General features: G+C 42.9%; 1 protein-coding gene across 3 annotated transcripts in view; it reads left to right on the top strand.

The window, feature by feature from the left end:
- The first annotated feature begins 4440 nt into the window (after nucleotides 1-4440).
- Nucleotides 4441-14446, top strand: part of Ptchd1 (patched domain containing 1) — a 54463-nt gene continuing 44457 nt past the window's right edge. For 2 of the 3 annotated variants that reach the window (XR_003843050.1, XM_021188320.2), the window contains exon 1: nucleotides 5231-5590. Coding sequence is in view for 2 of the 3 variants with exons in the window: in XM_021188320.2 (XP_021043979.1) it covers nucleotides 5240-5590 (351 nt within the window). In the remaining variant the exon portion in view is untranslated. Of the gene's footprint in view, nucleotides 4509-4731; nucleotides 4814-5230; nucleotides 5591-14446 lie in introns of those variants that run through there. The other variant, XM_029534503.1, reaches the window with a different exon arrangement.

Genomic DNA, 14446 nt, shown 5'->3' with positions numbered 1-14446 from the left:
CATGTACCTATAGTGCATTTTCTTGACTGATAACTAATGTGGAAGGGCCTTGCTTACTGTGGGTATTGCCACTCTGGGCTCATTGTTCTAAGTGCTATAAAATGCAGGCTGTGTAAACTGTGAGAAGTAAGCCAATAAGCAGCATTCATCTTTGGCTTCTATGTCAGCTCCTGCCTCTAGATCTCTGACCCTCTTGAGTTGCCTCCCTGACTCCTTTGATGAAGAACAGTGATGTGGAACCATAAGTGAGATAAACCATTTCCTCCTCTAGTTGCTGTTGGTCATTGCAATGGCTAATCTTGGTTATCAACTTGGTTATATCTATAGCTATCTGAAACCCAAGTATCTCGGCCTAACTGTAAGAAGAGAAAAGAAAAGAATAGGAAGGAAAGGAAGGGAAGGCAAGGGAAGGGAAATGAAAGCAAAAGAAGGGCAGAAAGAGAGACTAACATTTGTTAGGAACATTCTACTTAAAATGTAATGGTGGATACTTGATCTTAAAAATAAATGGAAGAGCAGTCAGAGATTATACATTATGTACACAATCTTCAGATCTTCCATTCAGTGTTATTTATAATAGAATTGTTTTAAACTCTTCTGATAAAGTTTAGTTACATGAAGGAATTCTATAGCATTATTAAGATATTTTAACAATATTAATTGACATTAGGAAATGTTCATGCTTTAAATAGAAAAATAACAACTCATACTTGCTATCCTTAATGTTTAAAAGGAACATATAAACAATATGCATATATTTCAATGCAGAACACCACCAGGACTACACTACTACAGGCTGCATTTTATTATGGAGATCTAAGGGACAATTCAATAAGCAATTATTACATAGAAAATAGATGTGCATTATATGGTTTGACAATTTATGTCAGTCATCATGCAGGAATAGTTTTTTGAGTGGGCGTTTTAATTAGCCTTTATCTGGAGGGGGATTAGGATAATAGTTTAACTGATTTGTTTTTGAAAGACCACAATAGTCAATTTGATTAACTAGAATAATGTCCTTTTTGGTCACTTACTGTGGGCCAGACAAGATTCATGTTTTGTCTGTGTTCAGATATGATTATGGAATTGTCCTCATTTGGTCTTAATCCATTCCAGTTACACAATGCTCTTATTTGACATTCGTGTTTTGGGAAATGGTTTATGTTCACAAAGAGAACACGAAAGCTTAGATGGTAGTACCAGGCCAGCTCTTATCAACATCAAGGCCATCTGACAACACTAGGACAGTTCCTGGAATCAGAGACTGATTTTCTTTCTTCTCTCTCACACACACCCACACAAAAGACTTTAACTATAATTGTTATCATTTCTTGGGTGTTTGTGATATTTTAAGTACTATATTAAATACTTTATATCCTTATAAACTATTTAAATTATTGCAGGAACTCCGTGGAGTATATTCTATTATTATTCCCATTTTCCGGAAGAGAGAACTGAAATAAAGGATAAGTTTATTCACCTAATAAATGGCCAGTAGTAAGGAGTAGAGCAGGTTTCAGGTCCATAGCTATAAATCCTACAGACTTACTTCACTATTGTGTTTATGTAGCAAGTAATTTTTAGCAGAGGTTACCTTCAAAGGCTGTGGCAAAAAGATGTCTTCCTTCTTTTATTATTTTCTAAATTGTACATTAATGTGCATCAACACTTAATCAGATAAAGAAATCATCTATGAATGTTGATGGGATCTCTGTTCCCAGTGCTACTGTCCCAAATACAAACCAAAATCTTTAGAAATAGCAATGCTTCCCTAGAAGGCTAAATGTAGATAAACAGTGCACAACACACACACACACACACACACACACACACACACACACACACACACGGAGAGAAAGGCACACTTTTCTCCTCTCCTGCTTTTCACTTTTCCTCTTTCCCTTTTGAATCTTTTTTAGCTTGATTTAGACAATACTGACTGTACTGTATATAATGAAAGCTAGCTGAAGATTCAGTATCAGGAGGTTTTATATCTGCATCAAAGCAGGCAAGGTAGAAGTTCCCTTTGGGATAGACAAGGAGAGTAGGAAGAGTGAGATGGCAATGTCTTGGTCTCAAAGAAACTGATCTATCCCACCCAGGACAGCTGGGCAATGCAGTGTCTCCTGCTCTAATATTCAGCCTAGGCACTGCAGAGAGGACTAGTTCTTTAGTCTGCATAAAGGTTGACATTAAAACAAACAAACAAACAACAAACAAACCAAAGACCAATGGGATGAGAGCTAAGCAAGGTTGTGAGGGAACTATTTGGAAAGACAAAAGATTTCAAAATGAAAAGAGCTTCTCCCAAATGTTAAAGCTTCCCAAATAGACTTGATTTCTGTTCTCCTACTTTTGTTCCAGAGGTATACAGCGTCACTGTATATGTAACAAAGACAGATGTTAGGTCTCATGACAGGTGCCCACCCACCAACTGGGATTAGTTTAGTGGAAATGAGCTGGGTTCCTAATATTCCTGCTGCCACTCCCACCTAGTGCACCCTTCTCTCTTTTTCACAGAACTAAGAGCTACTCAGGGCAGCCACCCCGCGTTTTAGCACCTCACAGTGTGAGGGGGAAGGGGAGGGGGTTCCCAACACCCATGCCCTTGCAGGAACTTGTGCTACCTCAGCGCTTGCAGGGGCACAAGTCAATGAGGCTTTTCGCTCCACGATCATCGTGAATCAGCAAAGCGCTGCAGAGCAGCAGCATCTCAGGGAGCTGAAATTAAGATGCTGGGGGAAGGGCACAAATGGAATGTGGCAGGGGAATTTCTAGCAGGCTCCGTAAATCCTTCCTAAGAAGGGCAATATAGAGCGAAAGGCGGATGTTGGCTAGAAGCTTTGGGGCTTGGGTGTCCCGAGGAGCCTTGGGAAAGAAAGCCCGGTGGCGAAAAGCAGGGACAGGCAAAGAGAAAATCAGCAAGAGACAGGTGGAAGGACCTAGGAAACAGTCTCGGGCTGAACTGGACAAATGTGTCCCCAGAGTGGACAGATCAGCAGTTGTAGCCATTGCTGAAGGAACATAGATGTGGCATAGGGAAAGGAACAGGAAAAAAAGAAAAAGAAAAAGATTTCAGGGTCCAGGACATTTTTGTCTCAAATGCGCAAGTTTTCAAGTTCAGTTTGAGAAGTAGAGGGTGTTGGGAGTCTAGGGGACAGGGATTTTAGGAAAATGCCTCTTTCAGGCGCTTTTTTTCCCACTCCTGCTGAGCTGTCTTAAGTGTCTGTCTCTGGCTCTCTGGCTTTCTCTATCTCTGGCTCAGTCTGAATCTCTCCCTATCTCCCTCCTCCTCCTCCTCCTCTCCCATTCTTCCCTCTTCTTTCTGCTTTGATTAATATGCATGTCCATGCTCAGTTGTGTGGCACACTCAAGGGACAGCTCCTGCTGCCACAGCCACTTCCCATTTGACCCTTGGTACTTAGAGGTCGAGCAGACAGACCAGAGGTGTGGAGTGGGTTGACTAAGCTGTTGAAGCTGTGAACCCGAGGACCCTTCTTTGTGCTCTGGTTCCCACCCCCAACCTGACGGGACGGGGAGCGTCAGTGGCCCAGACTCCTTGTATCCCACTCTGTCTGCATTTCAGTGGACGGACCCCGGGGCTCGGAGCGCGCAAATAAACGCGCTAAATTGTACCTGTGCGTGGCCGTTCCCGCCGCCGCAGGTCTGTCCCAGGCCGAAGCCAGCGTCCGCCTTCTCGGGAAATCTCCCGAGGGGAAGTGCGAGGGGAACCACAGTGGCTGCCTGCTAGCTATGGCTGGCGCACACACGCACGAGCCCAACTTTGCCAAGCCTTCAGAGCCCCTCTGGCTCCCCCGCGCCCCCTGCGGCTCAACATACTCAGAGACCAGTACATCTCTTGTTCTGATGTTAAGGGTCCCCCTACTCGCACACTGTCGCGCGTGGAGGAGGAGCAGGAGGAGTGAGAGAAGGGGGTTAAGTACTGACTCCCCTACCAGCCTTTCCCAATCTACACCCGCAGGGGGGCCCGCACCAACTCCACCGCACCAGATCCCCCAGACCTGCCAATGACGACAGAGAGAGGAGGAGGAGGAGAAGGAGGAGGAAAAAAAGGCAGGGTGGAGAAAGAGGAGCCTGGAAACAGACAGTTCCATGGACTGACAGAGTGTCATTATCAGCACTTTTATTATTGGGGGACAGGGTGGAGAGAGTGGTGAAGGGATTGCACAACTGCCCAGTTCAATCCACTCTGGAGCGACCCTAAAATTGGGACTCGGGAGAAAGATTGTCCTAGAACACATTTGGGGTGGACAGGCTCCAAATGCACACAGGTCCCCTGTGGTGCCCCTTGAGCTGCAGTGTTGGGGGATCTTAAATGGCTCTTACTTGGGAGGAGGCGTGATTTCCACGCTCGAGCGTCTCGGTTCCCCACCCCCTCTCGGCAATAGCCAGTGCGCGCCACCACCTGAGCCTGGCAAGAGCCAGAGCGCACGCAGTCCTCAGCCTGCTTCTTTCCGCGTCTGAAGAGACTTGGCTCAAAGCGGGTCTGCCTGACACCCCCACCCTACCCCCTAACGGGAGAACTCTTATACTTTATTTTGTTTGAAAAATCCGGGACATCTCTTTATTTATCTCTGAGTCTCCCCAGAGGAGGCCTGGGGAAGGGGAAGGGGGTGAGCCCGCTTGTCCGGCCGAGCTGAGGGAGGGGGAGTACGATGAGAGGAGGGGACTGGGTGTAGCCTGGAATTCTCTGTCCTCGTGTTCCAGGCTGGCGCGCAGAGTCTTCTGGCGCTAGCGCCACCACCACCACTGCTCCCCGCGCCATCCCGTCGTTGGCTTCGGGGATCCGGTGAGTGGGGTCATGAGGAGCCGCGGGGGCCGCTCCCAGCCCCGCCCGCGCTGAGTGGGAACGCGGCAGTGTCGCGTGTCGCCCCCCGGGCTGGGAGGCGGCGGGGGGTGGGGAGGTCGCCCCGGGTAGGGCGGGGTGGGGGCGGCGCGGAGGCCGCCAAGCTGGGGGGCTCTCCGGGCAGGCGCGGCAGCGGGCAGGAGGGCGTGTCTCCAGCCGGAGGGGTCCCTCCCGAGGCGCGGCGCGGGACTCCCCGATGGTGGTGCCGCGGCTCCAGGAGAGCTCAGGGTCTTGCCTCCGCCGCCGCCGCCGTCGCCGCCGCTGCGGGCGCCACCACCACCACCACCACCGCCGCCGCCGCCGCCGCCGTCGCCCGAGCCCGCGCCGAGCGTGCGCCTCGCCCTCCTCCCGCGCCCGCTCTGCTCTAGGATGCTGCGGCAGGTTCTGCACAGGGGCTTGAGGACGTGTTTCTCCAGGCTTGGCCACTTCATTGCCAGTCACCCGGTCTTCTTTGCTTCGGCGCCGGTGCTCATCTCCATCCTGCTCGGCGCCAGCTTCAGCCGCTACCAGGTCGAAGAGAGCGTGGAGCACCTGCTGGCGCCCCAGCACAGCCTAGCCAAGATCGAGCGCAACCTAGTCAACAGCCTCTTCCCGGTCAACCGCTCCAAGCACCGGCTCTACTCCGACCTGCAGACCCCTGGGCGCTACGGCCGGGTCATTGTCACCTCCTACCAGAAAGCCAACATGCTAGACCAGCATCACACGGACCTGATCTTAAAGGTGAGACCAGGGCGGGTTCTGGCAGCCCCTGGCGGCTTGACTGCTTTGGCTGAGCTGGTTCCGCGCGGGGTCCCAGCTCAGAAAGCCACCTCTAGTGTCCCGGACAGTGGCTCCCACGGGGGCTCCTCTGCACTGCGCGCCCCCCAGGCAGCAACCTGGAGTCTCAGAGGCTCCGAGGCAGGAAACGTTCGGGTCCGGGTCCTGGCTGGGCCCTGCCCTCCTCGCCTCTGCCTTAACCCCGCAGCTGCTGCAACAGTTGGGGCGGCGGCGACTACGGTGCTTTAGTGCGCTTGTTTTGGTTGCAGTGGGCTTGGGGGCAGGGAGGCTTTAGGTTAACTGGGCCAAGAAGAAGCGGAACAAGAGAATACACTCAAGAAAGTCCCGCTACTTGAGAATAAAATACTATTCAGGAGGAGGGAGGAGAGGTTCAAAGACACCATTCTCTGTTCCCGTTTTTTCTTCTCTTTCCTCTAGTCGCTGCACCCAAATTGTTTTTGGATAGGTTGCCGTGTGTAGTAGGTAAGGTACAGAGGACTGTGAGTTGGCATGGTGAGGAAAATAACACCCACCCACCCCCAACCAAAGTGCGGTTCCTGGTGAGGACTGGGGCAGCCACCAGACCACTCTTCCAGGATCAAGGTAGCCATGTCTGTATTTGAGAGTAGGAAATGGTGCTTGTAAGACAGTTATTTCATCTTTCACAGTACTTTCAATTCACGTAAACGCAACTTCTTTGGGGAAAGACAGAACAGGTTGATATACTTTTATTGGGGATTTTTTTTTTTTAAACGCGTGGGTGAAAGACAGATCCAAAGCCCGGAGATTAGGAACCAGGATGTGACCCCGAGAAGATCTCAGGAACACAGAACAGAAACCACTTGAGGGCCATCAGCCTGAGGTGGGAATTTGCTGTGAAAAGTGAGGTAAACAGTGAGAACTTTCAAGAAGTTCCTAAGAAAAGCCGGGAGTGAGGACTGGGAATGGAAAAGTGGAAAGATCATAGGAGAAAAAAAAGGAAAAATAAATGAAAAGGGAGAATGAATCTAGGTGGAGACTATGGGGTTTGTTTACTTCAGCTTCTGCTGGGGAGGGGGGTGGGTGGGGCAGGAACCAGTCCCAGCTGAGATGCTGAAGAAATGGAAAATGCAGATTTCCTGTGGGGTCTCTGGGTCTGGTGGAAGGTTACCTTTTCCCAAAGGGAATCTACTAGAGAACCTGGGAAACTCTTTACTCTGTCCCTTCCTCTCCAGGTAACCCTGTGTCCCTAGATAGAAGCTCATTTTCCTCTATTGTTTCCCTCTCTGTTTATTGACATACTATCCACCAGCAATTAGTAAAGAAGGAATCTGGCTGGGGACTGACTGGAATTAGAACATTTTCACATTGAGTGGCTTGTGGTATTTTTTTTTAACTGCACATAAATCACTAGGCATATTCACTTATTGCAGAACCTTATCAACATTAGTCTTGAAATGCTCCCCACCCCCACCCCCTGAGGTTGTTTTTCAGCATCAAAGTGGATTTTGGCCCCCAAAACTTCAGAGCATCTATTGAGATACAGATAAATACTGTTAGGAATGCTTTATCAAGAATGTGTGTAGTTGAACTGTCACAGGCTTAAGGAAAGTATAATGGAGCAAGTCTGGGCATTTGGAAATGCTTCATGTTTTGTAGATGATCTACTAAGTTGGTTGTCCATGGATTTTTCCCTCTAAGATGTTTCCATTTTTTTTCTCCCCCTTTAACACACCATCATGCCACTGTGACAGGCAGTCACTAGTTACATTCACTGTCAAGGTTAATGAGACATCAACAGGCAAATCAGATATTTTTGCAATTATGTTCTTTTCTGTTTGGTTTTAAACAGTCCAAGACAAAAAAAGGAGGGCCATATTATAAAAAGGCTGGGGCTGGAGAGAAAGAAGCTGGCTCTGCCTGTATGTCAAAGGACAGTCTTAAAGTCAGTGGACTGTTTCAAAAAAATGGGATGATTTTTTCATGGTTTAGGTATATGAGTAAAAACAAATCAAAGTCACGTAGTGGTCAGAAACTCATTTCCAAATGACAGCTCTCTACCCAATCAGTGCGTATAGTTTATAGCTTATAATGATGCATACTTATGAAACATAGAAAATGCCTTTGATCTATAAATTGGATATCCATTTTATTCTTTATACACTCAACTCACTCCCTAGATTGGTTAGGTAAGGAGCAGGGGGATAGAAAAAATGGTTCTTCAGTCGTCATGGTAATGTAAAGTGTGGGAGTGAGCTCCCCCCCCCCTTTCCCTTTAGAGACATGATGACTTGTCCTTTGCAAAAGATATTGGGAATGAAATTCTTACTGTTACTGCCACTACTAGTGTGATTCCAATATTTTATTAGCACCAAGGACAACACTACAGATATATAACATTATACACTGCACCTAATAGCCCCTGGGTATTTTATAGCATCTCGTTTGAAGTTAAATGAGTGGGCAGAGCTTGAGCAGAGCTTGAGTTTTCTGAGTGCTGCCAAACTGGAGGAAGCAACTTGTAGGACTGCATAAGGCAATTCAAGTGTAATGTTTTTCTTCACATAATACTATTCAATGAAGGATACTGTTCTTCATATACTAAAACAGCTACTTGTTGACAAAAAATTACAGACTAAAGGTAGTTATGACAAAAAGGTTGACTTTTAAAATGTAGTTAAAAGAATAACGGGAAATTCTTCTTGAAGATATCATTGATCCTGGTTCAAAGGTGCTTTCTCACATTTGTGAAAGTGGTGTGATTATTTTACTGTGACCCTGTAGTAGATAATTTGACCCCATACTATGTAGGAGATGACATTCTCCAGCAATAGTTTCCTCTGAAGGCTGCAAGGCAGGGTTATAATTTTATGCAGAAGTGGATGGACTCTAATGATGCTAAGAAGGCCTCAACAGTTCTGAGCCCCTTTAAATAAATACTGATCTTCAAAAGTTTTTATTTCATTACAAAATTATATTTAGCTCCTTATATTGTCAACATAAAAACAATGATATTCATCTCGGCAACTTTCAAAGAAGGGCCTATATTGATAAATGTTTTCATGATTATATAAGAAGACATTTAAGACATCCTCATTTTTAATTAATCCAGGCTACGGCCAAGAAAATACTGAATTTATTCTGCAACTATCCATGTACGGAGAAGAATTGCCATAGCTGACACCTCAGGGTATTCTGATAATATTTGGGCCACTTACAAGTTAAAGGCATATTCTATGTTTAAATATATTGAAAAACAGTACTGTTACCCCATCTTACAAGTGGGCATGATATTCTTTAGAAGTTAACTGACGTATCCATGAAGAAATATAAAGACAGAACTGGAACACAGATTTGGATTCATATCCTAGTGTGATTTTTCACAATAGTGCTTTCCCATTAACTGTTTTTCATATTATAAACTACTTGAATGATTTTAAATGGACCTTTTAAAATTATCAAAATGAAGTATATTTGACCAAAGTCATATTTATATGCCCTCTTATACTGTTGGTTTAATTGGGTGATAAGGTTATTTTCTTAGCCAATCTTCTCTGATATCAATGAATATATTTATATATTTATATTTACACATAAGTATTAATTAAATTAGCCATGTATACATATACATATACATATATTTCAAATACCCAAAGCAGAACATTATTTTTAGTTATCAATAAATAAAAAGTTGAAGACAAAATTCTAAACTGAATTTTACTGGGTGAATGAACATGGCTGTTTTCATGGTAACGTTCTTGTTCTCTGGCAGGGTCCAGGTATAGCCTAGCCTAGATAACTTATAGCGAATGGCATATATTTGATATTCAGTAAATACTTGAATAGACATTTTCTCACTTACTAAAGCTTTCCTGCAATAGGCAAAAAAAAATTCCATAGAAGCTACTGTGAAATGTATCTTGTAAATGATGTTTTAATTTTTATAACTTTACTGGCAGTTCTCAAGCAAAAAGCATGTTTCTTTTCTTGATAACCGCTGCAGTCAAATCAAAATGTATTTTGGCTTTGAAATTAATTATGACAAGTTCCTTTGTATTATGTAGTATGTCCACATCTGCAAAGAAACCTCCACAGAATATTTAGCTCCATACCAGAGAAAGGACATATTCTCACTAAAGATGTGTTTGTTTCATTTACTAGGGAATATCACTTGGATCAAATATTTTATTTAAGTTGTTCATGTCTAAGTACTTTTGATAGAAATAAATTTTGAACAAGGTTAATGGGATTTAATTTAGAATTATTTGATTCAGACATTCCAAGAAGGGCTAAACAACTGCTAGCTTAGGGTAATAAAGACTCAGACCACTAGATGAAAATTCCAGCTTATGGAAATTGCCATAAGAAGTTATAATCTATTTTTAGCCAAATAGCTTTTATATTTAAAAATATTTTAAACAAAAGAAAACAAAAAAAACATATGCTAGGAACTGTGTAGAGTCCATTATGCCTAAAATATTTATATTTTACTATTACTGTACATATAAATTTCTTACACAGTATTCTAAAAGTCTAGTACCAGGGTCATTTAAGGATGTCAATGCTATTAAAATAATCCATAAGTCAGTAATTCTTAATTAAAAATGTACACCCATCCAGAGAATAACAAACACTAGTGATATCATTACATCATCGTTGTTGCTGTTGCTTTTGCTGTTGTTGTTGTTTTTGTTGTTGTTGTTGTTGTTGTTGTTGTTGTTGTTCTTCTTCTTCTTCTTCTTCTTCTTCTTCTTCTTCTTCTTCTTCTTCTTCTTCTTCTTCTTCTTCTTTCTTCTCCTCCTCCTCCTCCTCCCCCTCCTCCTCCTTCTTGTCAAAATGATGGTGAAGACATTGTGCTAACGATATTTAGTCAGTAGAGGACAGAGACACTGTTGAGAATTTTATAATGCATCATGTAATAGGCCTCCGAACAAGGTATTATCTGGCTACAGATGACAATTATGTCAAGTTAGAGAAACCCTCTACTTTGTGTTTTTGTATTTATTGGGATGTTTTTCACTTATACTGATTAATGGGGGAAATGTCAAAGAGACATTCACTCCCAAAAGTCTTATTGAACTTTGGGGGCAAGTATTCTGACCAGTGGGATGGTGCTGGCTTGGGCAATTGGACGCACACCAGATTTTTCAGTCTAATTTTCTAAGGGTGTAGTTATCCTGCCCTCTCCCATAACTTTTTCCATTACAGTCTAATCATACCTGCTGAAGAGGAACCTGGGAAACTGAATGTAGTGTAATGTCTTGACTGACAAAGCTGCTGACTTGATACTAGCCTTTGAGACTTGGCGATAGAAAACTGCCCATTATCGGGGTGCCTGAAGCTTCAATCTATAGCACTTCCCCACTTAGAACAGGATTTTTCTGACTGTATTTAAGACCCCACTGTGAGTGTTAATCTGCCAAGAAGAAGCAGGCAGCGCTTTGCTGCCTATTCCAGCTATTCTGCAAAAGACTACAAAAGCAGAGCTTCATCCAAGGAACATAGAATTAAAGACCTTGAGTTTGGAAAACACTGCAAAGGTCATCTCAACAGACTCTGATGCAGGGATCTGCTCTTTACATCTCTGGGTGTCTTGTTTGGTGACAGGTGCTATGACACCCTGGCCAGTGTAGTTGCTTTTGTGAGATATCCAGATGGCACATACTCTAAGAAAAGATTGATCCCAAGCCCGAAAGAGTAGCATTTTTGCATTTGCCAAATCAGTAAATTGCCTTCTACTTGTTAAATTGTACTAGGAAAAATTAAGAGACTGAAGACACTTGATTCTCATTTCATGGAAGCACACTGAAATAATTTCAGAAAAATCTCTTTCTGTGTTGACTGGATTTTTAGTAAACTGCATTTGAATAGTTAGTATCTCAAGTACCCACACAACTTTTCTCATTTAAATTTGAGGAACATGAGTCATGGAAGTGCATGCCTCTAATTCTAATACTTTTGAGGTGGAGGCTGGAGGTTAAGGAAGTCAAGTTCATTCTCAGCCTCACAATGAGTTAGCTGGAGGCCAGTCCAGTGGACATAATACTCTATCTATACAAGAGATAATAAGATCATTAGCTCTCCTCCTGCAAGTAAGGATTTTGAACAAACTTCAGTTATTATATGAACCTAAATTGTTATTTTAACATAAATCCATAAGAGAAACCTAATTTTTAATGTAAATTCTTACATTCCATAAGGAAAGATAAATATATTTTTAATAAACCCCAAACTGAACCTTTAAGGATTCACCAGACAGACTTAGAAACTTCATAGAACTATTAAGTATTTAGCTGGTAAGCCTTCATGATAAATAAGAAGAGAGTCAAAAGAAGCAATATTCTCCTCTTGAGGTTGTAGCATCCCTTGGAAGAGAAGCTAGGAAAGTCTGAGCTGATAACTTTGACTTGGTGGGATGTGCCATCTGGTACCTGATATGGGGGCTCAATATGAGTCCTGACTGATACCTGAGATAGGCTTAAAGCAGACCTTTGGTGTCACCTGCTTGGTAGTGTATCACAACAAACAGGCCTGTCTGCAGCACAGCCTGTGTCTCTGCCACATACCCAGAAGACCACAGAGCCATGAGGTATCCTGCCAGACTGATTTAATGACCAGCAGGGGAGGTGAGTAATCTCTAACCTTTAAAAAGTAGGAAAAATGGAAATCAACACCAGTTGTTATTTCATGTTGAATGCTCCAAATAATATATCATAATATATTGTACTTTTGAGTTCACAATTCATATTTTGAACAAAAGGGGGCAATGAGGGACTAGAGAAACTAATTTGTATATATGTGTTCTCTAAGAAATCCTCCAGAAAGGTTGTTTTTGATAATTTAAAAAGTCTAATTGTTCATCTGGGCATGGTGACACAAACCTTTAACCCCAACACTTAGAGACAGAGGCAAGTGCATCTCTGTGAGTTCAAGGCCAGCTTGGTCTACAGAGTGAGTTCCAGGCCTATGCAAAGAGAATCTGTTTCAAAACAAAACAAAACAAAATTCCAATTGTTTGATCTTATACTTCAGGTTGAAACCATGGGACTCTAGAACAGTTAAGATGAGGATTACTTTACTTTAAAGCTATTTTTCTTGGGAAGTAAAAGTAGAAAATGACAACAAGGAAATAAGAGCAAAATATAGGGAGTAGCAGGACATTGTCAAACATGTGCCCACTGTGGGCACCTGGATCACACTCTACTGGCCAACTCAGAGAGACACTGGAAAATAAGTGTCTGAGACGCTGAATATTTATCCTTCAGTTCCAGTGGATACACCTGCATGTAGGGATAATAAATTATGGACATTTATATATGCATATTTTGTCCCCACTACTAGATACTTTAAAGGTTCAATAGAGCAACACAAGTGATTACACTAAGTATCTCTGACTTGCAGAGACACGTGAAACTTGAGAGAATATGGGAGCGGCCCTAAGAGCATCTGTCCTGAGGTTTTAGGACCTAACCAGGGTTATACACTTAAAGATTTACGGTCCAGTTTCTAGATGATACTCATCCTTTCCCTCAATTAGATGACTACGACCTCACCCTCATGAAGCTTAAAATCATGATAGAGCTCATTTGTTTATTCTTCATTTTTTCAAGAACCACCAGATTCTGAATAGATTATTCCAAACAGAGCCTAGACAAAAGCAGATAATGTGGTTTTAGTTGGTGAACCTCCACATCTAAATGGCACATGCCTAGCCACTCATTAAGAACTTAAAAGTCTGCAGGTCCCCATGTCATATCAGCATCCTAACACATTTACTATTGTTCTCCCTAGAAATGCTCCTTTTCCTTTAAGATTCAATTCTCAGGACTTCTCCTTGTAGACTTTCTCAGATTCATGACTCCTTGTGCTTAAATCTGAATGACTCGGACTGGCATCCGCAGCTCATCAATGATAAGTAAAGAGTGTTAATTTTCTATATTTTCCTGATACTTTCTCTAGAATAAGAAAAATGCTGGATGCTGATAAATATCTCCTAGATCCTAGCAAAATGTGGAATGTGAAGTAGATACTTAATAATTAAATTATTGGCAGTTATTGACTTACAGAATGGAAAATGTACTCTTCTTCCCTCTTGACCTATTTAGGTCAAATAAATTTTTTTCACATGATTTCTTTAGGTGTCTCTTTGTTTTTAATCATTGGCAAGATTCCTTGATAAGCATCCATGAGGAGAAATCATTAGAAAATCAAACATCTGACCAACTCCTCACCCTCACCCCAATTTGTGTACAGTTCAGGAAGGTAGGAACTTCCACAGTGAAAAGTTCATTTCAATGGAGAAGGTAGAATGCTCTGCAGTTCTCAGCAAGTATCCTGGAAGTCAACTCTTCACTCTACACATGTCCTCTTTTTGCCTGGAGTAAGTCTCAAAATATTGACCACACCCATACTCAAAAGCAAAAATGAAATACTTTCTCTTCTTTTTCGAAATCTGGAACAAGTGATTTTCCTGGTTATAACATCACTGTTATAGAGATCTACATTCTTATGTTACTTATTCCAACTCCTTGTAAGAGAGAAATCAGGATAACTGAAAATATTAGTCACAGAGATGAAGTGAAGGAAATGACACCAGTACAAAACCATCATATTTCTGTGAATTTAATAAAATCTGTAGGACTTTCAATTTTTCAGCTTTGGAAGTAAATGTCCCATGATGCTTTCTTGACATCACTACTGCCAAAGCTTTGTCAAATCTTTCTGAATGTCTCAAGAAAAAAGGTCCTAGCCGGGCCTGGTGGCGCAGGCCTTTAATCCCAGCACTCGGGAGGCAGAGGCAGGCGGATTTCTGAGTTCAAGGCCAGCCTGGTCTACCAAGTG

The sequence above is a fragment of the Mus pahari genome, chromosome X, assembly GCF_900095145.1.
Source record: "Mus pahari chromosome X, PAHARI_EIJ_v1.1, whole genome shotgun sequence".
NCBI classification, from domain to species: domain Eukaryota; kingdom Metazoa; phylum Chordata; class Mammalia; order Rodentia; family Muridae; genus Mus; species Mus pahari.
Note: the sequence above shows the minus strand (reverse complement) of the source record. Positions and strands in the feature narration are given on the sequence as shown.